This window comes from Bombus pyrosoma, linkage group LG8 (assembly GCF_014825855.1).
Source record: "Bombus pyrosoma isolate SC7728 linkage group LG8, ASM1482585v1, whole genome shotgun sequence".
Classification (NCBI taxonomy): domain Eukaryota; kingdom Metazoa; phylum Arthropoda; class Insecta; order Hymenoptera; family Apidae; genus Bombus; species Bombus pyrosoma.
Genome location: NC_057777.1, coordinates 414649 through 436276, shown reverse-complemented (window position 1 = coordinate 436276; position 21628 = coordinate 414649). Strand labels below are relative to the sequence as shown.

General features: G+C 34.4%; 6 protein-coding genes across 24 annotated transcripts in view; 3 read left to right on the top strand and 3 right to left on the bottom strand.

Moving 5' to 3' along the window:
- Nucleotides 1–7270, bottom strand: part of LOC122570398 — a 67259-nt gene extending 59989 nt beyond the window's left edge. For all 5 annotated transcript variants that reach the window (XR_006317803.1, XM_043732652.1, XM_043732650.1 and 2 more), the window contains exon 1: nucleotides 7081–7270. The gene's annotated coding sequence lies outside the window, so the exon portion shown is untranslated. The remainder of the gene's footprint in view (nucleotides 1–7080) is intronic.
- The window catches only part of LOC122570389 (potassium channel subfamily K member 18-like), a 35110-nt gene extending 23909 nt beyond the window's left edge, over nucleotides 1–11201 (top strand). Inside the window, exons 2-6 of one of the 5 annotated variants that reach the window (XM_043732631.1) lie at nucleotides 7281–7701; nucleotides 7997–8354; nucleotides 8756–9147; nucleotides 9672–10119; nucleotides 10957–11201. In XM_043732631.1, coding sequence (XP_043588566.1) covers nucleotides 7444–7701; nucleotides 7997–8354; nucleotides 8756–9147; nucleotides 9672–10119; nucleotides 10957–11069 — 1569 coding nt within the window. In that variant the 5' untranslated portion in view covers nucleotides 7281–7443 and the 3' untranslated portion in view covers nucleotides 11070–11201. Of the gene's footprint in view, nucleotides 1–996; nucleotides 1333–7280; nucleotides 7702–7996; nucleotides 8355–8755; nucleotides 9148–9671 lie in introns of all 5 variants that reach the window. The other 4 variants (XM_043732628.1, XM_043732630.1, XM_043732629.1 and 1 more) reach the window with 4 other exon arrangements.
- On the top strand, nucleotides 11070–13331 carry LOC122570249 (the record flags this gene model as incomplete). The annotated part of the gene is made up of 1 exon (XM_043732345.1): nucleotides 11070–13331. A coding segment is annotated over one exon (534 nt), but the record flags the coding sequence as incomplete, so codon positions are not given.
- A 105-nt stretch (nucleotides 13332–13436) lies between these two features.
- On the bottom strand, nucleotides 13437–15201 carry LOC122570402. 2 transcript variants are annotated; one of them, XM_043732663.1, is made up of 3 exons: nucleotides 15068–15175; nucleotides 13959–14588; nucleotides 13437–13578 (listed from the first exon to the last, which is right to left on the bottom strand). In XM_043732663.1, the coding sequence occupies exons 2-3, from the start codon at nucleotides 14185–14187 to the stop codon at nucleotides 13442–13444; spliced, it is 366 nt and encodes a 121-aa protein (XP_043588598.1). In that variant the 5' UTR covers nucleotides 14188–14588; nucleotides 15068–15175; the 3' UTR covers nucleotides 13437–13441. The 2 variants fall into 2 exon arrangements, 1 of the variants encoding a protein (XP_043588598.1); XR_006317804.1 differs by lacking the exon at nucleotides 13959–14588 and having other exon boundaries at nucleotides 13443–13578; nucleotides 15068–15201.
- Nucleotides 15121–21568, top strand: LOC122570400 (probable 39S ribosomal protein L23, mitochondrial). Of its 5 annotated transcripts, none has more exons than XM_043732656.1 (8): nucleotides 16135–16297; nucleotides 16543–16870; nucleotides 17963–19157; nucleotides 19494–19646; nucleotides 19796–19861; nucleotides 20384–20562; nucleotides 20693–20879; nucleotides 21460–21568. In XM_043732656.1, the coding sequence occupies exons 3-8, from the start codon at nucleotides 19090–19092 to the stop codon at nucleotides 21491–21493; spliced, it is 687 nt and encodes a 228-aa protein (XP_043588591.1). In that variant the 5' UTR covers nucleotides 16135–16297; nucleotides 16543–16870; nucleotides 17963–19089; the 3' UTR covers nucleotides 21494–21568. The 5 variants fall into 5 exon arrangements, with proteins under 5 accessions (XP_043588596.1, XP_043588595.1, XP_043588593.1 ...); XM_043732657.1 differs by lacking the exon at nucleotides 21460–21568 and adding an exon at nucleotides 21082–21237; XM_043732661.1 differs by lacking the exons at nucleotides 16543–16870; nucleotides 17963–19157; nucleotides 19494–19646; ... (2 more) ...; nucleotides 20693–20879; nucleotides 21460–21568 and adding exons at nucleotides 15121–15289; nucleotides 15371–15491; nucleotides 15618–15897 and having other exon boundaries at nucleotides 15976–16186.
- On the bottom strand, nucleotides 16304–17956 carry LOC122570403 (uncharacterized protein CG13380). Of its 6 annotated transcripts, none has more exons than XM_043732667.1 (3): nucleotides 17576–17956; nucleotides 16764–16984; nucleotides 16304–16619 (listed from the first exon to the last, which is right to left on the bottom strand). In XM_043732667.1, the coding sequence occupies exons 2-3, from the start codon at nucleotides 16944–16946 to the stop codon at nucleotides 16548–16550; spliced, it is 255 nt and encodes an 84-aa protein (XP_043588602.1). In that variant the 5' UTR covers nucleotides 16947–16984; nucleotides 17576–17956; the 3' UTR covers nucleotides 16304–16547. The 6 variants fall into 6 exon arrangements, with proteins under 6 accessions (XP_043588602.1, XP_043588601.1, XP_043588600.1 ...); XM_043732666.1 differs by having other exon boundaries at nucleotides 16764–16961; XM_043732665.1 differs by lacking the exon at nucleotides 17576–17956 and adding an exon at nucleotides 17041–17561 and having other exon boundaries at nucleotides 16764–16961.
- Nucleotides 21569–21628: the final 60 nt, after the last annotated feature.

Here is a 21628-nt window from a genome sequence, read left to right as displayed (position 1 = left end):
TCAAAGTCTTTTCTTCGTCAGTTAACAATTTTCTTATTTCTTTGAAAATCAATTTCCTGTTGGTTCTTATCAGTTTTTTGTAATATATAATTTATCTTTTGAAAATTCTCTTTTCCTCAGAAGAGATTTTCAAATTTTTCTGAGAAATAATATCTTGACGTTTCTTATTAATTTCCTGATAACGTTATGATGTAATCTTCTATCCATCAAAATCCACCTCGAGGTACTTTTACGCTAAAATTTCTCGTGCATGAGTCCCATCGGTTAAAACATCTTATCAATCATGAAACAAAAAGGGAAGATCAATTCCTTCATCAATCAAATTTCCTTGGAGGAGGAACAGCCAGACGCCTCCACATTCGGCCGACCGATCTTTCCACGTCTCCTTTTTATTGAGTTTAGCTGAATTCGTCTCGATTCAACGTGTTCGTTGAATCGTAAATTCTCGTTTCACGTGATATACAAGGTGTTTCAGAGTTACAACTCAATCAAGCAACATTATTATATTATTCAGCCAGAACTCGAAACACAAAATATAATCTAATTCAGAATAAATGAAATACGATACAATACAATTAAAGCGAAATCAATTATAACACAATATAAACTAAAATTGAACGAAATACAATATAGTACAACTAAAATACGATGCAAATGAAAATAAATGAAGTAAAATACAACTATTGTCAATACAACCACTTAATCCTTTAAATGAGTTGCCCTTTAAACAGAAACCTAAGTATGAAGTTTAAACACTTTTTACATGAAATGATACCTCTAAATAAAAGAATTACTATCCGAATGACGAATCAATCGCATCTTCTCCAGTTAACAGATTAATTTCAATTTTTATTGTATTGTATCGTATTTCATTTAACTTTAATACAATATAATATTATGGAAAAATACAAAAAAATATGTATCTTCCATTTATTACTTTTTTTCTATTACTAATTTACAATCAATCGATCAATATTTCTGAAACACTCTGTACAGTGCAGTGGCACGATCTCGGTAACATGGTCGACGACGACGGCGACGACGACGACGACGACAACGACAACGACGACAACGACAACGACGACAACGACAACGACAACGACAACGACAACGACAACGACAACGACAACGACAACGACAACGACAACGCGGAGGACGTTGGTGTGCGCTCGCGACGTCGGCGTCGACATCGTCGTTGGCCGTAGCACAGTCGCGAAAGGAGGGATGCCACGACGACCCACATTCCGTCGAATTTAATTTCATGCCTTATCTCTGGTAACCACGGTACAATGCTTCAACTGGGGCGGCTGCGAATCCTTCTATCTTACTCTTGTACGCTCCACATACACCGCCGCACGACACTGGTCTACAACGGTTCACGGCTCTGAATCATACCCCTGTTTCGCGGCCGCAATTTCTACCTGTACTTTTCTCGCCAAATATTCACCTCGTCGTTTCTCATCTCAACTTCTTTTCCTCCTTTCCCTTTTTCTTTTTCTTTTTTTTTCTTTTTCTTAATAAAGAATGTTAATCAATCTGAAACATAAATATTTATATGCAAAGACCGCAAGCGAAAAATATCATAAAGTCACATTGTCTATGTTTTACAGAAGATCGACTGATTTTTAATACTTTGTAGGCAACTTGGGTCGTTTACACCCGAAATGTCACTCGTTTTTTTTCACAGCGAACTTTTATTTTTTCAATCAATCAAAATTTAGATTCCCCTTTTCTCACGTTAATAAGAATCTTATTGTAAAGCTGTCGCAAAATTATTTTTATATAATCATAGAGATAACTTATTATCAAGTCAAAGTTATTATTAATGTATCCAGGTATTAATTAAGCAATGAATAGTGAAATACATCATTTTAATTAATTGAAATAATTAGAGGAGAACGGTGCTGAAAAATTAGAGCGTAAATTATCTTCTTTTTTAATATTAGAGGTTCATCAGATTGAATTGAGATAATGGTTTCTTCCAGTGTGAATACCGAAATTTACATAAGAAAACAGGAAATATAACGTGTTGATGAGTTAGTCTTTTCTTGAATAATTCTTCTTTCATCCTGAATATTAATTTATTCCTTTAACATTAGTTTTTAATCAGTTATGAATATTGGAACTTACATAACAAATTGATGAGTTCGCTTTTTGGTTGATTTTTTCGTGAATAAAGCTGAAAAATTCTTTAACATACTAAAAAATAATTATTTTTCAATCCCTAGCCAATTAATAGTAATAGATTCTTTTTCAATAATACACTGAAATGATTCTTTTTTTTTTTATTTTTCTTCTTCTTCTTTGATCTTAGAAATTAATCAATTGACATCAGTTTTTATCAATTAAAAGAGAAAGAGGATTTTCTTTTTTATTTTCAATATTGGAATTTAAATGAGAAAGAAGCTTTCGTTCAGTAATCCTGAGTATTAATCAGTTAAAGTAATGAATGTCCATCGAAATGTTCCTTTTCTAATGTAAATTTACGATATTATTTTAAACATCTCTTTTTAATTTTAACAATAACTGTCCATCAATCACTATAAATTTCTATTATGTAATATAGTATTTTGGTTTATCTCTTCTTGAATATTAAAATTTAAATGGAAAGGAAAGAAACGCGATAAATTAATGTGTCGACCTTTTAGATAAATTTTCGCCTCACGATCATTCAATATTTTTAATATTTTTATTTGAAAACAGTAGCTCTTTCATCCTTTGTGAAAATCACTGATAAATGAAAATTATGTACCAGAAATTAATATTAGAAAAACTATGAAAAATAACCCTTTTTACACCCTCCATTGGTACTTTATACGCACGTAAACAACGGGTGGCATTTATTTACACATGGGGGACCCCATTCACCCCGTAGCAACCCCCTTTTATTTACATCCTTCCACGTTAGTTAATAGGTGATCACTTAAATACAACTTTTATCTCATTTATTTAAAGATACAAATAAAGAAACGCTACATGCTTTTCACTAATTCACAAAATAAAACTTTTTTTATCCTTTTCCCATTACGAATATGGTTTTTAAACGAAATATTCATCGTAGAATAAATAACCACATATGTGTTTGACAACAGAGCTATACCGTTCAATATTTTTATAAATTTTGTGATACTTCAGCGAAACAGTTTAATATACCGTTTTTTTTTTTTCTTATGCTAGTGCGACCATTTATTTTCAATACAACTGAAGATTACAGAGAAAAAATATGATAAGCACAATTTTGTTAATTTCCTTATTTCAATATTATTTAATGATTAAAAATATATACCTTAATGTAACATGGTTAAAAGGAAGAACAACCCATTCGATCCAAAAATATAATCTGTTTGAAGAGAACTAAGCTCCATAACTACGTTTAAATAAGAAGATAGTTCAGTTACTGTGTCAGTGGTTGAACGGATTAAAAAATCAAAATCAGTTTAGAGAAAGTTCACGAAGAATTGTTCACACATCGTTTAAAACTATAAGAATACGATAAAATAGAAATTATACAAATACGAAGGATATATTTTACAAGCAAATATTGTCACAACCTAGCCAAAGTATATCTAATTATTCAGCAGCTGATCGCTGGAGGCCTGATTGCCTCAGGAGATGATAACTAAAGACTGATTGATAGAAGCCTGATTGCTTCTAAACTTGCTGAGCGTTGATCACCGGAAACTCTATTTGTCGGAAGCCTGATTATTTAAAGAGACGCTAACTACAGGCCGGTTGATCCTACCAAATTCCAGTCTCCTTTGTACAATCTCAAATTGTTAATTCGACAACGCGTCTCGTGTACTTCGTTCTTGTTCGCTTGCAAAACTTGACCACGTACATAAAATTCAGTGAAATTCCAATTTTCTACTCAATTTGATCAGAACCTTCAATTGCCGCACTATACATCGAAGAAAAATACCATTATTATAATTTTCGTTAGTTAATTTTTGATAAAAGAAGAATAAATATTACTGGCCAACCGTTACATGAATCTAAAGAGTAAAAAAAGAAAAGAAAGAAAGAAACTCATTTACTTGGGAACACGTGTATGTCCTCCAGTCGAAACAGAGATACGTAAGCGCGATACACATGTAGTACATAGATGGTATTCAAATGCTCGTCGAGGGACAACGAGACGACCAGTTGAACAGAGAGAGAGAAAACGGAACAGTTTACCATGTAGTCCACACCGTGATATCAACACGGAGTTGTACCACATACAGTATCGCTCGCAATTATTTGAAAATGTAAAAATAATACTAAATATACACGTACATAGTGTGAAACATCTAACATTTCGCGTTCAATATTTTCATGTATAAGTAACGTTTAATTTTAACACGAATGAAAATAATTTTCTTTTACTTTTAGTAAATATGGAATAATTCTTATTCTATATAAAAGTGTTCAATTTCTATACTTGCTTGGTACTATTAATCTATATTTACTGCTAAATTTCCATCTTCAATAAGTACCATCTTTCTTAATAAAACTACATTCGCGAAATCACATTGAAAAGAACAAAAATATAAGATATACCTTCGCATCACTCACATTCTAAAAACAAAAAAATTCTCCAATTACAAGTTTTTATCACTCAATAGCCAGCCAGAATAAATACAATAAATCATTTCCAATAACAAACAAACCCACACACACCTAAAACTTTTAATTTAATTTAAATCTAAACGTACTTCATCCCTCAACTTTGTAACTCTGAAACATCAGAAACAAACAAAAAATTTATCTTTCGCCCTAAAGGGATCAACCCTTCGTATATCTACCCACCCCATTACTGTTAAAATTAGAACGTCCCATGGTTCCAACAAGTACGACCGATATTATAAACTATATACATCAGTTATTTGAAAGTAAGTACCCGTATACACAGATGAAAAGTGATACATATGAGTATACATTAGTTGGAAGCTCGATCGTAGCTATTTCTGCTTGTATACACGCAACGGAACGATCGCTTTATCAGTAAACGGACTCTCCTCGCGGAGGGCCGACAGAAAGCGCGAAAAGGGGACATTTATTTCGGGAAATCGAGCAGTCCGATTATTAACTTCTCGTAATGGGTCGCGGCCCGACAGGAAATTGAAAAATACGATTACGGAACTAGCTGGTCGCGAACCGATTCTCTTACCGGGCCAAATATCGCTTACAGGTACCCTTTTGCCAAGCTTTTTCCAAACTTTTCGGGACGTGAAAATGATAGGAATTTACGTTCCATATAACAGAGATTATCAACACTGTTATTGTTTATAGCAGGAAATAGTCTGATTTTTATGTGGCGTATGACTTCGTCGGATCATGATCGTTGTCGAATCATTTCTAACCCATATATCTTCTGAATTATCTTCGTGTCACTATTTTATTGGATCATTATATTATATATAATATAACGTACATATTATACATGTTGTTACACTATATATGAAATAACATAATATGATATTTCAATGAAGCAATGATATAAACATAATCCAAAGATATACATGTATTTAGTGTACACAAAGTTTGGAATCATCGTGTGTTCCACAGAATTCACAGAATTTAAAAAACAAAACAGCTTAGAATACTGTCATTTCAGAAAATTACTCTTTGATCGAAAATGTTATACGAGTAAAGGATATTGATTTGGCTATGCAAAATAAATTCTATTCTTCATCGCTATTGAAATAAATACTTCAATCATCTCTAATAGAGATTCTACGAATGAAGAAAGGAAGAAAAGTTCTCGTTACATGAAGAATTCGTGGATTCTAGTTTGTTATCTATTCAGAGCTAACGACGTCGTTTCGGCGAACGAAAATTCGTCGAACGAAATACGCGATAGAGAAATTTCTAGGATTTCATAAAAATCTCGCACCTCTTGTTACAAGAATCTAACTTCTTATGTTGCAAGAATCTGAATCCTTAACGTGATACTAGAACAACAAATATATACAAAGAAAATAAATGTAGCAGGAAGATTTAATATCTTAAATGAAAAAATAAACAAGTGGAGAATGTAAACAACTAAACTAGGAATGTAAGCAAACAGAAATGTTGTATAACCTACGTGTACAAATGCATACCACTAAAACAACCAGTCTCTAATTTACGATTGATCTAAATATATTTCTATGTAAATATATTCTCATTGGTGATACATTAGATCATGGAAAACATACTTGCCTCCAAGAAAACATCTTGAAACTTTAGACGTAACCATACATCATTCTTCCAACTTCCATAACGTAGATCAAGTCACACTCTCAAAATACATTCCTGAAATGCAAATTAATGTTCATATGCCGCTCAAAATTCAAACACATCCGTTATGTCTCAAACACACTAAACATACTCGCCACCTAAATCCACCAAGATCCAATCAAGCTCTACATTCCCCTTAATTAACCACCGTAGCGTCGTCGCTCATACACCTAATCACATCCTCCTGAGCTCACACTCGTCACCCGATCGCATCTCCAGTGCCACGTGACCATAGTCACCACTCATCATCGACACCTATACCGGAAGTACACTCTCTCACGCGTTCCCGGAGGTACCAATAAGGAGCAATTAAACTTGGTGCAGACGAGGCATACGATATTGTGGAAATTCTACAAAAATTACGTATTATCTGCATATATTATATATCGGATCATGTAATATGAATTTTATCTTTTCCAGAGAAATGGAAGTATTCTCAAAATTCAAATAATTTGCGAAGTTTCACTCGACAAAAAATGTCAGCACGTAAACCAGTTTTGTCAAAACCGATTTTATAATTTCCTGCCTGAACGATTTCGATAACAAAAATTCCTTTTCTAAAATATTCGTAACAAGAATTTTAAAAAACAAACTGAATAATGTATGTAAGTTATAGCAATAATATCGTTAGATCATAAATAATAACGAATGTTGAATAATTTTATATTACTCGAGCGTTGAAAAATTTAGTTTTGTACTAACGACCTATGGAGAGTTAAAAATCCAATATATTAATTAAGAGTTAATATGCAGAACAATATCCCACTTACGTTCCAATATTTTAATTATATTAATAAAAATATAAACTTTTATACTTACATATGTGTGCAGTCTAGTCAGAAGCTCTTCGATTGTATACTCAGATTGTATCAAAAATTGAAACTTGTCGAATTGTGTAGCGTCAGCGCTATGAAATCGGAATGGCGCGAGACGTCGCATTCCTCGTCTGTACAGAGCCTTAGGGCGATATAGTTGCAAGCGACAAGATCTAATGGGATCACGGGTAATCTCTGCGACAGGCTTGCCAGCGCACCAAATGGACGAGGCTCGAGGGAGGCTAGTGGAACGATAGGAGGCGACCGGTCGCGGCTGCAGCTGCGGCGTCGGTCGCTGCACCTGCAGCTGCAGCTGCGGCGACGAGGAGGCTGCCGGTAGCAGCGTGCAAACGGTGGCTGAAACATAATGCAGAGCACAGGCGACTACTATCAGAGGGCGCCAAGATGCTGTCCAGGAAGGAACGCGAACGCAAACGCGGACGCGTTAAGGATCAACGCTTCTGTCAGGGGAGCGGAATTGCTGTGCTGTTGTTGTAGCTGCAGTACGGCAACATCTACCAAGACACCGGGATTATTGGCCAGTCTGGGTGTCTGCGTGCTCGTGCTGGGTTACACGCTGTTGGGCGCGTTCGCGTTCATGGCGCTAGAAGGTGGCCTCAAGTCGGTAGGTCATCGCTTCTTTGGTAACATTATCTTTAAAAGCTCTTTAGAAGTCCGGTATCATAATTGTATAAATGTACTCATATTAAATAAAGTTTTTATGTCAAGGAGCGTTATAAGTAATGAAAAGAATGGAAAGGAAGAGAATTGCTAAAAATCTTGTGTACAAATCATCATAAAACAAACCAAAATTAATTTGTAACCTAGTGATCCTCAAGTGATTTTGTACTTTCTTCTTTCAAAAAGGCCATATATATGGATTATATATATGAGTAAATTCTATTTGTTTTCCATGGCAGGATTCAGCGAACGACCTGCTCGTTCCCGGTTCCAAGAACGAAGGAGGATCGTACATAGTGCCCAGTATCGAAGATGACACGGCGGCCATGGAACTAAGAGCGCGCACCGTTGAAAGGCTCTGGAGTATCACAGAGGACTTGAACGTGTTGTACAAGGAAAACTGGACACGATTAGCAGCCAGAGAAGTGTTCGAATTTCAAGAGAACTTGGCACGAGGTCTCAGGAGAACTTCCTCGCAGTACGAGCCGATGGGATCATCCTCTCGATCCAGGGATCATTCCGTGGACAGAAGATCACATAGAAAATGGACCTTTAGTGGCAGTTTATTGTATTCCCTGACGCTGATCACCACTATTGGTAAGGATTACCAATATTTACAAAATATAGAATATATTAGTATTATTATATAATATTTCATGTAACATACCACTTATTGTTAATTAAAAGTTTATAACTTAAATATATTAATGTTAACTTGTTTCTCCAGGTTAACAGGTTAATACTCATGGAATATGATCCATAATCTGATAAAAAATTGACAAAAATAAAACAGAGAACAAGCGTACCAATAAATTGTACAAAAATTGAGCTACAAAGGTAACATAACACCTAGTCGGAAGCTTCAATTTATGTGACAATTTGAATTGACTGAGAACATACCCATTACATTCTAATAAACGCTCTCATATTCAATCAATCCTCGGTTGTTCCCTCAATAACAGTCGATTGTAACACAATCGTTATCATTGGCGTTTCAGGATATGGTAGCGTGGCGCCTCGCACAGTCTGGGGTCGTTTAATCACAATAGTGTACGCACTGGCTGGAATTCCCTTAATGCTGGTCTATTTAAGCACGGTGGGCGATGTTCTCTCAAGGAGCTTCCGTCGTTTGTATGGCAGATTGTGCAGGCCTAGAAATTGCACCAGGAAGCAACAACCGCCGCCACCGCCACCTCCTGTAGGTGGCATGATGAGCAAAACCTACAGATATGATAACCATGTCGACTCGAAATCTGGAAATTACTATTCAGCTAGCAGAGAAAGCTCCTGCGACGATCTAGGAACCAGAGGCACCAGCAGTGCCATCTTGTTGGACTGTGGAAGCGAGGGACTGCTTCATGCTACCACCAGCTCCACCGCAGCGCTTCAGGTATGACATATTTCATTCGAAAAACATGATTTCACAGTAGAAAGTAGTAATATATTGGGGGAATATGGCCAACCTGCACCTGCGGTGAGGACACTAGATGCTGTTGTAGAATGATCAGCCACTTTTCTGGAACAAGCAAAAGTATAAGAATAAATTAGGAGAGTTACATATACATATGATCGACGGAATTGATTACAAAAAGCAAACAAATTAAGTTTGTTAACTGAATGTAAAGTAATACGAATAGAGGGACTCCAGTTCTATACCAAATAGAGAAAAACTATGAGACATCCTATGTGTCTTCGTTACACCTTTTCAAATCTTCAGACACACTAATAAATTTTTATCACAAGCGTTCTTCTAACGCAAATAACAAAACCATCAAAAAAAGATTTCAAGAACTTCTTTGCTTTTCCTGAGGTATTGGTTGAAGTTGCGTGAACTTTTGAAACACACATATATAATGTCATAACAAAATATAAAAACATATAAGATATGGTAAAAAGCATTTTAATGTTTTCCAGGACGTAACATCAGGAAACAGTAAACGCCATTTTCACCCGTGCTCGCTGTCCCTGTCGACGAACTCCTCGCCAGGTTACGTAGTGGAAACGAATCCCGTGAGGATACCGATCAGTCTCTGTCTAGTAATCATGCTGATATACATATGCGGTGGCGCAGTGATGTTCAATCGTCTGGAGGGTTGGAGTCTCTTGGAAGGTGGCTACTTCTGCTTCACCAGCCTCGGAACGATCGGTTTCGGCGACCTGATGCCCGTTGGACGAAATGCCGCGTCCGCCACCCTGGAGGAACTCAGCCTGTGCGCCTGCTCGCTCTACATACTCGCCGGGATGGGCCTGATCGCCATGTGCTTCAACCTCGTCCAGGAGGAGGTGGTACGCGTGGTCAGGGTCTTCGGTAGAACCTGCGGCATGTCGTCGGGGGTGGTGGTCGGACCTATCGGTGGTACAGGTATCCCTGATGCAGGCATTCGACGGGGAACCGCTAGATCGTTCCGGGCGAGAAACTATTTTACCCGGCCACGCTTTAAATTTCCTGAACGCTTTGAGCCTGGCGACGAAACATACTATTTCTATATACAGAACTGTGAATTTATAGTCAATTATTAAACATAGTGTTATACAGTGGCTTAATCGTAATATTATGCGTGGCAGTATTGTATGAATATAGATAATACTATTTATGAAAAACATTATTTATATGGCAGTGCTGATGTTATCGTCAGATCTAATCCCATCACGTTTCCTGGTGTGGTAGACTTGGAGAAAGTCTCATAAGAATTTTAAATATTTCAACTTCTGTTCGTCACTATAAAAGAATTATAGAGAAATTTATAGCTTACTGTGATCTTGAATCTTCTCAAAAGTATCACTATATTGTCCTAAGAGAAATTCTAAGATATTTACAGCTTACAACGATCTTCGATATTTTCAAAATATTATTAAAAAGATCGTCTAATAATATAAGCAGTTACCTTCTCTTCGCCCTCCATTTATCAAAACTCCAGTTTTCCATCTCAAAAGCGAAAGCTTCGTTTCCAACCGAACCCAGGCTCAGAGTGTCAAAGGCATCACGAACAAATGAGTCGAGCTCTCAATCGTTTGCACGTAGAGCGGTTCTGATCCACTCGCGTCGGGGATTTCGATCAGGCATCTTGACCACTCTGCATAACCCCTTCGTTTAAAAAAACCAAAAATGAAATCAAAATCCATTTCAATCAAACCAAAGACCGAAAACTCTCTATCCATCACAACCAAAAGGTCATAAAATCCTTTAATTATTCATCAGGTGCCGGTCCTGGGCTCAAGGCCGACCTGGACGACGGAGGAGGCACCAGTGACTCGCGATTGTCCGAACAAGAAGAAGAAGCGATCGCCATGTCCATGGTGCCAACCTCCTGACAGCATCAGGCCAGGAGTCCCGGGGATGGGAAACTCCTGGCCCACACGTCCAACACTGCCATAAAACCATCGCCTGGTCATCATTCTCTACCACGAAAGAAAACGCCGTCTGAATCCAGAAACTCGTCGACTCAACAATTTCAACGCGCCCAGTCTCTGAGACGCAGTTGTTTGTCTCCAACGCAATATCATCACCAGCATCATCAACATCGTCAGCAGGAGAGTTCTCTACATTTTGAGTACTTCGTGCCTAGAAGCGTGAGCGAGTTCAACCTGGCAGCAGCGGCGGTCACGGACATGGCTGTACCACCACCGCCTCCTTCATCAGTCTTACGACCCTCCTCGGCTCTAACACCGCCGATAGGTTCCGCATCGAATTCAGCGTCGTCGAATCAGCCCAGGTTATTAGAATGTTCCGGAACCGCGACCAGGAGTCGCGAGAAGATGGTCACCTTCGAAGACGAGGGCGTGAACTGTGCCACCTCCACGCCCACCAGGAAGAATATTTCCGGGCTGGAGAACGTTTTCATGTGACGCTGCAATCATGGGTGATTTTGTGAAAAAAAATCTAAGTTGGATGGAGTGTTCTGTGTTTTGATTGTGCCGGGAAGAATAATACTTAGGTTTCTGGTGGGAATTAAATGAAAGTGGAATTATTTTGGATATTATGTAGATGCATGGGCAATGTTGATCAATGAGGAAGGGAAGGGGCAATTTAAAATTAGGAAAGAATTATGTATCTAGGAGTATGTATGTTTCTCCTGTGTGATCTAGAGAAGTAAAACTGATTGGAGAGACAGGACATTCGTAAATGATTATAATTATACCGTTTCATCGTATTTTGTGAGAAAAGAAAAAGAGTACGAAGAGCATAAAGTGAGAACATTTTTTAGAGAAAAATCTTAGAAACATGAGTGGAATGCTCGCGTACGGATTTACAGGCTCCAAGACACGATCTTCGAACAACGAAGATGTCTGAAACGAAAATCCGCGAATTCTGAGGTTTTTTAGTGTTATTCGCCATCATGAAAGACACTAGATTTCTACCATTTACATTATAACTACTGTTACTATAATACTATTTAATATTCTTATCGCTGCTGATCTTCTTCTTCTTATCATTATCGTTGCTAGGTTACTCGAGACGGGCGGATTTTCTTCGTACAAGTTGTGTGAATTATCGAAATGTACATACGCTGCTGCATCGTCTCTTTCTCCCAAAGAACATTTCTTTTCCTCTCTAAATAACCACGTGTAAGACAATCGAAAATAAATTGTTCGTACGAAAAAACTGAAATTTAACAAAAGTTAACTAATTATTCATAAATAAATAGTTATATAATTAATTAAATAATATATATAATTTCGACAGACATTTGATAATTTTATATTTGTTACAATATTTTATTTATCCTTTAAAAGACGTAGGAGAAAGAGGTAATGCGAAAAACGAAAGAAAGACACAGCCTTAAAAAATATGCCTGACAGGCAGTTCAATTAATATTGTTATAAAAAGACAAATGAATATAAAATACAGAAAAAAAAGACGTGCTCAGTTACGAGACAGTCTGTCCTAGTATAACTTTTAAGAGACTCATTTTAATCGAACTTCGAACACCGCTTAATTTTAATACAAAGTCGAATAAGCAAGTGTACGAATAAAACTATTATATAAGTGAATGGTTGAACGGTGAAATTTATCATGGAAAATGAGAAAAAGAGAATGAAATGTTTCAAAGGAACATCATCGGTATCGTAATGAACCAAACCCAGTCTTGTAGATAAATTTTCCGTGCGAATCGCTATGCTGAGAAATATGTCCCTAGATCGCCAAGCTGGATCGAGGCTCAACGAGTGTTCAAATACGCTGTTTGTACGCGTGTTTCTTTCTTGACATTCACTAAATTTTCATTAAAGAGAGACAAAGTAAAAGTATCGAACAATCACAACTTGGACTTGGTTTTTTTGTAGTTTTGAACCCTTGAACTGGCAGGTTATCAACAATGCGACGTAATAAAATGTTAATAAAGGAAACAGTAAGCATTTCCACACGGTATAAAAAAAAATATCGCGTTTCTTCGTTTACATGTAACTGAGAAGTTTTATTTTTTATAAAATGATAGAATCTCTAAATTAAAAACAAGTAATCCAAAGTAAAGTTAGGAACAAGTAATAAAAAATTACTTTCTGTAATTCTGATCCATTCTCGTTTCCTCTTTATTATTAATTTCATCGTATTAGTTTTCATATATCGTTTATTGAGTTTAATATAGTACCACTTCGAAATCAACGTTTTTAGGATGCATGCTTATAAAAGTTTTACTGTAGTACTTATCGATTAAGCTCGTAATTTTTCCTGCGATGCATATTTGTCACTTATCTTCGTCGTCTTCCTCGCAATAATCCCATTCCTCTTCTTGTGAGTTTGACCTAAACAACGATGCTGCTGGGTAATCATCCGGTTTCGAATCAGAATTATTAAAGCCGCAAGAAATGTCACATAAAAACCCTACAAGAAAAGTAATTATTTTATATTAATATCTATTATACATACACAATTATGTGTGCATAGAAATGTTACTATATATATAGTAATATAATACCATTATTATTTTATAGAAAATAATATTCAAATAATTTACACGGTGTATCTCAGTAGCCATGATACAATCGGTAAGGTAGTAAATTTACGTAAAGAAATAAATCGTAAATACAGAATAAAATTTCTTCATACAATGTTTCGTTTTTGAGTAAAATTGAGTTTGAATATACATTCGTTTAGTATACATGATATTAATTAATTATCAAATAGCGTGATTACTAAGCACCCTGTGTAATGTCACTCCAAAAAAAATATTTCCAGGTCTAAGAAAAATACGAAAGTAAAACCTCTGATCTTGCTCATTAAGTCATCGCCCTTTTCTTTTCCAGCTTCCCCTGCGTCTTCATCCGACTTTTGCATTACATTTTGATAAAAGGTGAGTCCAATGTCCATAGCGTGATTAATTATAAATTGAACGGTACAAAGAACCATGATGATCAATATCGGTAAACATAAAGTGGTTTCTACGTCGTCCAAGAAAAGATTCAGCCATTCTGGTAGCAAATCGCAGCTCATCTTCGATTCAAAATTTCATCAGCAAAAGTCTTGAAAATCTTCGGTCTAACCCTTTACTTTCTCAAAATAATAGCAATATTCTTAGACGCGTTTCGTTTTTAAAACACCGTTTTGTGTTTGCGAAACAATATCGTGAACCATATTCTTGTTAATTTAGCCGAAGAAAGAAGTCATTGCCGAAATACACTTGAACGTCCTTTTTATAGCACTGAATCGGTTCAAAAGCTGAATGTTTCGTACAAATCGATTATCGAATCAACTACGACTCTCGATTAGATATTAGAGCGCGAACGGATGAAAAATTTAAACGAAGAAGATTTCTATCGAAATCGATTTCAATCAGACGAGCGGATTCATTGCTTTGGTCAAGAAATCAATATATTATTTTCTTATAAATATACCTAAAATAGTATAAAATGAAATAAATTAATATAAACACTAGACTTGTTTTAGATCTAAAATGCAGGGGCGCCTATATTTTGCCAAACATATTTTGAGAATGAAAAATTGGAACTTTGTGAAAATGTAGTTTTTATCGTTCTGTACAGCTATTTAACAATTGAAAAGCAATTTTCGCAAACCCTAATTTCTACAATTTTCGGAAGTCGTACAACAACTGATTGGCACTTTTTCTATTCTTCAAGAATTGTATTATCGAAACCAATGTTTCTAATTGTAAATTTTTTAAAATTGACATCAAAGGCTATATATCATTTTACTTTCTATACGTCTATTAACACTGATAGAACACGTTTATAATATAAATACAGTAACATTTATGTTTACTATTATATGTTAAAAATGCAAAAATTAATAAAATTCAATAATACAGATCAAAATAAATGCATAATTATAATGACAATTATTAAAAAATTCATACCTGTCTATCTGGGACAGAAAAGTAGATATGAACCTTTCCGTAGAACCGTATAATTAAATAGGTTGCAGCGTGGAATACGATAAATTCTTGTGTATATTAGCGTGCAACCAAACAGGGCAGATACTTAATTTTATAGATTCTTGTATATACTAGTGCGGGTCACCTTCGGCATTTGGCCCTATGGTGCAGCGTCTGTGCTGTGAAGCAACTAGAACTACGGGTGTGAGCACTTTCATTGCCTCTCTGCTATGACATAACCTGTATAACATAACTAATAACATAACCTCTTATGTATTGATTGAGAACATTGTTTATTTGTGATATATACATATTAAAGATACCGAAGTTTGATATTATAAACAAAATTGTTACTGTTGTAAATAAATTTTTGATCTTTTTAACGAGATAAAATGTCTACTCGTTGGTAAGTATATATTACTGTTATAAAGGAATGAAACGGACATTTAAGAGGGCATTTGGAAATTGCATATTAAGATGAATCGTTTAACTATTTTATATTTTATTGACATGGTTTTATCTACTTTAACAGGTACCCCTTGTACCAGCAAGGTAATCCACAACTTAGAATATTTCTACCAAACTTTTGGTTGAAGCTTATAAAACCAGAACATAACCAACCAAAAAATATAGTACAGTTTCACTGTTCTATGGAGATGACAAGATTGGACATAAAGAATTATTTAGAAAAAATTTATAACATACATCCTATCCATGTGCGTACTAGGATTGCTCTTGGAAAAACTTATATACCTACAGGTATTAAATTTGTTGTTAAAGAGGATGACGTGAAAATAGCTTATGTTACTCTAGTAAGTATTAAAATAAAAACTCAATTTTCAACAAAAATATATCTTTGTCATTAACATATACATTTTGTACAATTTCAGCCTAAGACTGAAACATTTACATTTCCGGATATAGTTCCTAAAGAACCAGAAGATAAAAATGAAAAAGCATTGAACGAAGTAGAAGATAACTTTAAGAACTTTGCAGAAAAGAACAAAACACCTGGTTTTCCCAGTTGGTTCGCGACGTAAAATATCAAACGTATATTTGATAGTCTGGTACGGCAATAAATGAAGTCTAATGTTAACCAAATTAATCTGTATTTTCCATTTTTTATTCTTACATCTATTACTATATCTTGATATAAATAGTTGGTGATTACATCAGAAATAATTGAAATAAATACTCAAAATAAATACAGATGTACGTCTAAATTTCAATAACAAATTAAAAATATAAATTAGTATTGATATAACTGTTTATATAACAGATTACACATACTCCATGATTGTACTAGAAATAATTGTGGAAGTAAATGTAGAATGTATACTTACATATCAATAACAAAATAAATCATTATGTATATGCATGTATATGTATAGCATAATGTATTATGTATTATTATGTAATTCACATACTATTATGCAAGGTATACATTCTGTTTTCAGACGATTCAATATTCGCTCAACATAAAACCATAAGATTTACATTGGGGACATTGTGGAATGTCAAACAAAAAAACTACCTGTAAGAAAGGATTAAATAATTAGAAGAAATCAACTAATAATTACAAAGGGTAAAATGAAAATTTAGATAGAAAGACTAGGTGCAAATGATTTCTTCTGCTTTGTACTTTGTTTAAAAGTATGATATATCAAAGACAACATACCTGTGGATGAATTGGACAAAAATAACGTACTCTGCCCTTTGTCCAGTAACCACAAACATTACATAGCACGACAGTGTATGGTCTATGGCAAAGGCACCTATCCGCAGGTAAATTGCTTCGTGCTATCCCCCTTCCTCTGGCCACTCTTCTTTCATAATTATTGTAATTCAAATTGACGTTCATTTTGACAGTCTATTCCTGATTAAATCATTCAATGTTCACTATTCAACATTTACAACAAAAATATTTTTTAACAAAATAATAACAAATATAATACATATAGTATAATATGAATATATAATAAGAACAATTTGTATGTTCCTTATGAAATACGTCCAATATTATAGCAAACAGAGCACAAAGGAAAACTCATTTCGATTTAATTAATACTTTCTAAAATGCGTTTGGTTCACGTTAATAAATATAGAGTTAATGAAAGACGCATTTAGAATCGTAAATTCATGACACAAATACCTATGCGCAAATATGATTCACTCGTATAGCCACGACGCTTTTGGTGCTCTCAAGCAGCGTTTAATTTCCGGTTCGCAAGTAATAATCGTCTCTTTGTGGCTCGCTTTTAACGCTTAATTCGTATCGTTTCGACAAAATAAAACGATGCTCGTATCTACGCATCTACGCATCTGACACGTGTAAGAGGATGTTACAAGTCCCAGAAAATGAATCTTGTCAATAATAACAACAAAGATCCAAAATAAAATAATTTATAAAACCCTCTATATCTGTACTATGTCTTCTTAAATCTTAAATATCTTCATACAGTACAATAATTTTGTTTTTAATATACATACCCTTTTCAAGTTACTTGCTTTTTCGATGCGGCGAACAAGAAATAAACCACTATAAAATATGATCACACGGATTAAAAGGACAGTCTAAAATTTTAAAAGAATGAAATTATTTGATAACAACACAATTTGGAAGTATTGTAAATGTAAAATAACTTCTTTGTCGAATAGAAAAGCTAAACGATCAAATACGTCTTTCTTACTGTGACGCTAGCGGGTTTCTGATACGTTGAAACGTACAATCGAGGCAGATAGGAAAAAGAAAACAAGAGCGATGTAAACACACTTGAAATCTGCCGGTTGTTTTTTAACGCGAAGTCAAACCACTCGAGCTTGATCGAACGTATTGATTTGTCACAGTATAACCAAATTAATCGTTTCTTCTCGCAGGGATTATTCTGTAATAAAAACGGTCAAACTTTTGAAAATTATGATCGATTTAAGATTGAGAGTATATTGTAACGCAAGTAGACATGGCGAGAAGGTAAAACGATAATCGACCCATTGATCGATTTAATTAGAAGTTTACATATATAGAGACGTTATTAATCCCAATATGGTACAATGTCTCCGAGGTTCGATGTGATTTTTCATGCGTTTACTTGTTTAAGGAATTTTGGAAAAAATCATTCAAATACTTTAAGGTATCTACTTTAAGATCCTGAAATTAGATATTCAAAAAGAAAGTTAAAGAAGCTTTCAGTAAGTTTTTCAACGATACTTATAAATGGCGGTAACCTTTACATTTTAATTCGATGATTTTTGTAAATTGGTTAACAACAATAATCTATACAACAGCGTAATATTTCTTTTCATCTTTTTTATGTGAACGGCATTGTCTTTTTATAATTTAATCGCTTCCTATTTTGTAAGTTGTCGAATATTTAAGACGTAATATTTTACAGATATTTTTATTGTTTTTCAAAGAGATATACAGGTACGGAGTAATCGATTAACCATTTCTGAGGTTATGAGAATCATTTGTAAACGTTTCAAAAATTGTCTTCTCTTTATCCGTTCATTGTTCAAATTCAAATTATGTTAAATATAGCATTACCAAACAGAGTCAATTTATTATATTCTTCTTGTAAAAATATTTCTTATATATTTGTGTGCTGCTTATATCTTTTACTGTTCGAAATCAAAAAGATCTCAGTGTGCCATTGCTGTCGATGCTTGCGATTATATGTAAATAATATAATTAATATTAATGCGAGCTATGATCAAATAATATTAACAATGCATGCTCTAAAATATTTGAATTTTAAATAAGCGTGAAGGAATTATGTTACGAAGAATTATGTTAAGAAGAAAATAGAGTACAAGTAGTAATATACCGTAAATTAAATGTGAAAGAGTAACCGTATCTGACCGTAAGCATAAAGCGTATCTGACTCAAATTTTATTCCGGATTCATTTTTATCGCTTGTTTATCACATTCCTGATGCGCGGGGGCTGGATGCATTCAAAATTCGCGTATCCACGGTGAATCGATCTAACTTTTCTCATCGAAAACCATGGCGTCCGGTACAATAGCTGAAAATAAACGTGTCACAAATTTAAGCATATCTAACAATCACGGCAGGTAAACAAGAACGAAAACGAATGTGATAAAACATTAAGAAAAAGACTTAACCCATCAAGGATGGTGTCAATGTGTCGTGTACAATGTGCACGGACTGTTTGGCTATTCTCGGGCCCCAACCTATTGTATCTTTGGATTGTGCGTTTCATATCTCTGTTGCAGTTCTCTGTTTGTAAAGCGTATCTATCGTATCTCGTATTTTCGATGATGTTTATACCTTCGGTTGTTTGTCCTATATATTCGGTCCTACGGAAAGAATCGCGTGCTATCCCTGAAGGGTTAAAAAATACGAAATAAAGAAAGTGATTAGCAGCTATCTTTTTCTTCTTCTTCTAGAAAAGTTCTAAACATTTACAGAGTATCGGCAAGTGGAGCAGAAAAAACGAAAGTGACGTTTTGCACGGACGTGGATAAATCTGTAATAGTACATAATTTCGAGAAGAGGGGATGGGTTCAAGTCGGTCCGGAGGATGACTGGAATTTTTATTGGTAATAATTACTTTTTATTTTGCGAAAGGAAAAGAAGTAAGAGATAAAATTGTATTATCCAAATGTTTTTATACTGACTTGTATTATTTGACAATTCTACGAAAGGAATGAATTAAGAAAAGTTACGCATGCTTTTAAAATTATTTTAGGGCAGTCACGCAATCGTGCAGGAATATATTCAGTGTAGAAACAGGATACAGGATGGACGACAAACAGTTAAATATCCATTTTGTTAAAACATAATACAATTTTTAAATATTCATCGTTTATTTTATATTTAGTGACGCACGAAAGTATCTAACACTCGTATAAGACTTTTATGAACATCCTGAATTATGTGTATCATACAAAACTTTTCATTTTCATTAATAATATAATAGGATACGATCACTATCGTGATTTAATTGATGAAATTTCAAACGAAGTTGAACATGTATATGCAGTTATTTGTTACATGAATAATAATATTTGATAACATCATCTTTACCACTAATTCTACGTTTAAAACTATTGTTCATGTTTTATTCTAATTTTTTATCAAGTATAGGTTTGCAGCAAATAATTTACAACTTTTAAGTACGTTTTCATACTTGTTTCAAACTTTAAACAATCTAATCGTTATAGTCGTATCTTAATATTATAACGCTAATCAGATCTAAAAAAAATCTGTATGATACACACAATATATTCGTACAATTTTCTTATGGCTAATATTTAAGTAGTATCTCAACTTGTAGAATAATTAATCATTTCCCGAATCATTACGAATTAACTCGAAAAGACTTGTTGGTGAAAAATATAAAACGCTACCGGAAAGAATTGGAGCGCGAGGGAAATCCTTTAGCGGAAAGGGGAGATGGCCCGGGAAAATACCTTTATCTCGATTTCATACCTATCACATTTGTTTTACCGGCAGGTAGAATACTGTTGCAATATAGCATAATGTATTATAAATATATATGGCTTCCGAATATTAATATCAGTGCCATTGTATATAATAAGTTATTATTATAGTTGAAATACTTAATAAGATAAATTTATTTTAGACTACAATATGTTCGTGGAGGAGTACCGAAAATCACCACAAAGCACGTGGATTATGAAACCGTGCGGCAAATCACAAGGCGCTGGAATATTTCTAATCAATAAATTAAGTAAACTGAAGAAGTGGTCTCGAGAAGCAAAAAACCCATTCAATCCAAATTTAGCGAAAGAATCGTATGTAATATCCAGGTACAAGATGATCCTCTACAATTCATCTAATTTATGTTAAAAACGAGAAGCTTTTTGAAAAAAATCTATAGTTTCATTATAAATATATAGATGCTAAATTAGTAATATTAAAACATAACTTAAATGAAGAACGTTGAAATGAAAAATATTTTCCTATTTTCAAAATAAATACATAGGTACATTGACAATCCGCTTCTAATAGGAGGAAAAAAGTTTGATCTCAGGCTATACGTTCTTATTACGTCTTTTCGACCATTAAAAGCATATCTCTTCAAGCTAGGATTTTGTCGATTTTGTACAGTCAAGTACGACACTAGCATTCAAGAATTAGACAATATGTATGTTCATCTCACGAACGTGTCTGTGCAAAAGCATGGTGTAAGTGAATTTTTTCTGTTTCTACAAAGAAAGGAAAAATATATAAATATGAATAGACTGCGGATTTTAATGCAAATTCGTATTTTCATAAACACTTTTACATAATTTAAATTTTGCATAAATGTATAAAAATTCGAGAACGAAATATAAGAAAAACTAAACGAGAACAACATAGAGGTCTGAAAACATACGAATATTCCAGGAAGAATATAATAGCAAGCACGGTGGTAAATTAAGCGTGCACAATTTGAGATTATACTTGGAAAGCACACGTGGGAAAGCGGTCACGGAAAAGCTATTCGCAAACATCACTTGGTGCATCGTGCATTCTTTGAAAGCTGTCGCTCCAGTTATGGCAAACGATCGACACT

Excerpts from the sequence above, each read along its gene's own strand:
- LOC122570400 (XM_043732656.1), top strand. The coding sequence starts at position 19,090 with ATGGCGTCCGGTACAATAGCTGAAAATAAACGTGTCACAAATTTAAGC. Across the intron at positions 19,647-19,795 it reads GATGACTGGAATTTTTATTG|GGCAGTCACGCAATCGTGCA; the intron begins GTAATAATTACT and ends AAATTATTTTAG. Across the intron at positions 20,563-20,692 it reads CACATTTGTTTTACCGGCAG|ACTACAATATGTTCGTGGAG; the intron begins GTAGAATACTGT and ends AATTTATTTTAG.
- LOC122570402 (XM_043732663.1), bottom strand. The coding sequence starts at position 14,187 with ATGAGCTGCGATTTGCTACCAGAATGGCTGAATCTTTTCTTGGACGAC. Across the intron at positions 13,579-13,958 it reads CTTAATGAGCAAGATCAGAG|GGTTTTTATGTGACATTTCT; the intron begins GTTTTACTTTCG and ends CTTTTCTTGTAG.
- LOC122570403 (XM_043732667.1), bottom strand. The coding sequence starts at position 16,946 with ATGAACGTCAATTTGAATTACAATAATTATGAAAGAAGAGTGGCCAGA. Across the intron at positions 16,620-16,763 it reads TTTGTCCAATTCATCCACAG|GTAGTTTTTTTGTTTGACAT; the intron begins GTATGTTGTCTT and ends CCTTTCTTACAG.